At 35.9% G+C, this 3495-nt stretch overlaps 1 protein-coding gene across 1 annotated transcript; it reads right to left on the bottom strand.

Annotated features, from left to right (window-relative positions):
- Positions 1–432: 432 nt before the first annotated feature.
- Positions 433–1709, bottom strand: LOC122103912 (olfactory receptor 14C36-like). The gene is made up of 2 exons (XM_042674598.1): positions 794–1709; positions 433–524 (listed from the first exon to the last, which is right to left on the bottom strand). Exons 1-2 carry the CDS (start codon positions 1707–1709, stop codon positions 433–435), a joined length of 1008 nt encoding a protein of 335 aa, XP_042530532.1.
- Between the last annotated feature and the right edge of the window lie 1786 nt (positions 1710–3495).

Genomic DNA, 3495 nt, shown 5'->3' with positions numbered 1-3495 from the left:
AACAAAGAAAAATACAGCTTAGATTTAATTTCTTTTAGTATTTTTATTTTACTTTGCAAAACATTTAATTTCCTTGCAGTTTGATAACGTGTACATAGTTATTTTATATGTAATTAAATATGTCAGATAATTTGCCTTAGTAACCATTTTCTATTTGATTTTTTTTGGGGGGGGTCGGGTCATGGGGCCTGAACTCTGGGCCTGGGTGCTGTCCCTCAGCTCTTCAGCTCATGGCCAGCACTCTACCACTTGAGCTACAGTGCCACTTCTGGCTTTTTTTCTATTTGCTTATGTGGTGCTGAGGAATCGAACCCAGGGCCTCATGCATGCAAGGCAAGCACTCTACCACTGAGCCACATTCCCAGCCCTCTATTTGATTTTATTAGGTTATTTGTGACATAGATTTAACATGATTAATATTTGTTGAATCCATTATGAATTTTGTGCAACATTATTTTTAGTCTGATCATTTGTTAACTTCTGTTCTCTGAAACCTTTCAAAAATAAAAAAAGAAATGTTAATTGTATTCTAACTTGAAGATCAATTTTTCACACACATGTATCAAATCATTAAATTGTGTTTCATAGGTATTTAATTAAAATATATTCTTGCATAATTAATAATGAAAACTATTGTAAGAATTTCTATACAATGTCTTTTAAGAACTAACTTTAACACACACTGAACAATAACCATTACCCCAAAACATTATTATTTCGTGTTTTAAATGTATCTCAGAAAAATCTCAGGGTAAATTCTACCTATGTATCAATGCTTTCTGAATAAATTTGTTAAGTATAACTTTCCCCATAGCTTGCTTTATCTGTTTGTTCCTAAGACTATAAATGATGGGATTCAAAAAAGGTGGGATAATGGTATAAAATACAGATAGAATCATGTTCTGAATTATTTCAGTGCTTGGTGAGGGTCTTAGGTAAACCGCAGAACCGGTACTAAGAAATACAGACACCACGAGAATGTGAGGCACACAGGTGGAAAAGGCCTTTCCGCCTCGCTCTTCTTTGACTGGAAACTTCAGCACTGTTAAAAATATGCGAACATATGACAGCACAATGAAGGTAAAGCAGCCACCGCCGAAACCCATGACAGAAAAAAGAAGTAAGAGTTGGCTACTAAAAGTGTCTGAGCAGGAGAGTCTTAGCAGAGAGGGGATGTCACAGAAGAACTGATTGACCACGTTGGACTGGCAGAAGGACAGCCGGAATGTATTACCAGTTTGTACAGTTGCAAAGATGATACCGCTGAATAGGGACGCCATTGTAGTCTGGACACAGAATTGGTGATTTATGATGACAGGGTAGTGGAGGGGCTGGCAGATGGCCACATAGCGGTCCTGGGCCATGATGGTGAGAAACATCAGCTCCACAGATGCACAAAAAAATACAAAAAATACCTGCATTGCACAGCCAGGTACAGAAATAGTCCTGTTGTTTGTGAGGGAGTTGATACATGCATTGGGGACAGTGACAGAAATGTAGCACATATCCACCATGGATAGATTCCTGAGGAAGAAGTACATGGGTGTGTGCAGGTTCTGGTCAATGGTGGTGACAGTGATGATAATAAAATTCCCCAACAGGGTGGCCAGGTAAATCAGTAGGAACACTATGGAAAGCAGGAGCCTGATCTCCCACACCTCAGCAAAGCCCTGCAGGAGAAACTTGCTTACTGTGCTGAAATTGGTCATGCTCTGAAAATGCACATTCATCTGGAAATTAAAGCAAGGGAGGAGAGTCAAAATATTGATTAAAATGATTCTGAGCCAGACATCAGTTGCTCACTCCTGTAATCTTAGATACTCATGAGCCTGAGATCTGAAGATTGAAGTTGAAATCCAGTTATTTTAAGAACTTAGCTTTGAAAATAAACTAGAAACTCAAATGTAATTATACTTTTATAACTCTAGCAAATTTTCTTCTTTGAAAAGCCTAAATTTTTATCATTTAAAACCTTTAAATTCATTTACATTGTTATTGTTATTCTCCATTATTCAAAGACCATGATTTGGATATGTGAGTTTTATCCAGAAAAATACTACCAGAGCCATACTAATAAGTGCTTGTTTAAATAACTGGATAATAAATTCAATTCAAGTTGACACATAAAACTAGACATGACGATGTTCATGAACTGTTGTTAAGCTTTATTCGAAGTTGAGTTATAAATGTGGTCAATGTTAATGTTGTTAAATGCCCTATACCTGTTCCTTTTCCCATTGACTGATTGGTCATGATGATTAAGTATCTGGAAAATTTTACTTGTGTAGACTAGATATATTCATTCATTTTATGAATTCAAAGATTTTTCTACAAAATTTCTGTTTAAGAGAATTGAATTTTTAGAAGATGTTGAGTATGTTTTGTTATTAATATCCCTTTCACTCAAGAACACCCAGAGAAGTTTACAGGGTAGATCAGTTTAATCAGAAAATGTATCTATTGTAGGATGTGATATGTCATTTGAGGCCTTTCTAAGGATGACACCACATCTTGCTAGCTCCCAAATGGCATACTTTTATTACTTAAGTATTGCAAGAGTCCTGTGGCCTTCAACCGTTGCATTGTTTTAAGCATAAAGGGACAAGTCAATAGAGGGAATCTATGCAGCACAGGTGCTTCAAAAGTCATCTGAGGAACTGCAGTTTCTTAACAAAGGGCCCTTGAAGCACCAATATACTACAAATGTTAAAGAATGCCACAACTACATAATTGGATTGGGGCCTGTCTTAAATACCTTCCCATCGACTGGTGGAAATCTTTTGGACCAGGCATAAGACTATGACGTTAGTCATCTTTATTAATGAATAATGATCCAGATTGATTACAAATGAAGGAACATTGGATATAAATCTGTGCACGAGTCCTAAGTGAAACTTGGAAGATCACTCTAACAGCAGCAGAAGGCATCCATTCTTAGAGCACAGAGAGCAGAATTCAGTATCCTATGATGTCACCAAATGTATTAACAACTTGAAGAAGATTCACATCATACTGCATTACTTTTTAAGTTTACAAGAGCATTAATTAGAAATCAATGACAAAATAAAAAATTTAAATGTTTACAAATATGTGGAAGCCAACATATACCTTTAAAGGGGTGGGGTGTCTTCTATTTATTCTTCTATTTATTGCCATTTAACAAGGCAGTATATGAACAAAATGTATCTTGATCGGTGTCACTCTTTCAATATTACACCAATCCCTCCCAATCCCCTTCCATCACTTGTTTTAATATTGTGGAATATATATTAATTATTGACTATATTCTTGCCCTTTCTTCTCTTTTTCTCCCCATAATCCCTTGATGAGACCCCACCCCTGTCACGTTTACTTGTTTTTTTGTTGTTATTATTGTTGAACTTTGGTTTTGACTTTCTAAGGAATCATTACTTGAGTTTTCCTTTAAATCAACTGTTTTTTCAGTTAACATATTTGTATACACTTACATCCCACGCAATGTATTTTCTTATATGT

The sequence above is a fragment of the Dipodomys spectabilis genome, unplaced genomic scaffold (genome assembly GCF_019054845.1).
Source record: "Dipodomys spectabilis isolate Male_0828 unplaced genomic scaffold, ASM1905484v1 ptg000019l, whole genome shotgun sequence".
In the NCBI taxonomy this organism is placed as follows: Eukaryota; Metazoa; Chordata; class Mammalia; order Rodentia; family Heteromyidae; genus Dipodomys; species Dipodomys spectabilis.
This window is presented reverse-complemented; position numbering and strand designations above follow the sequence as displayed.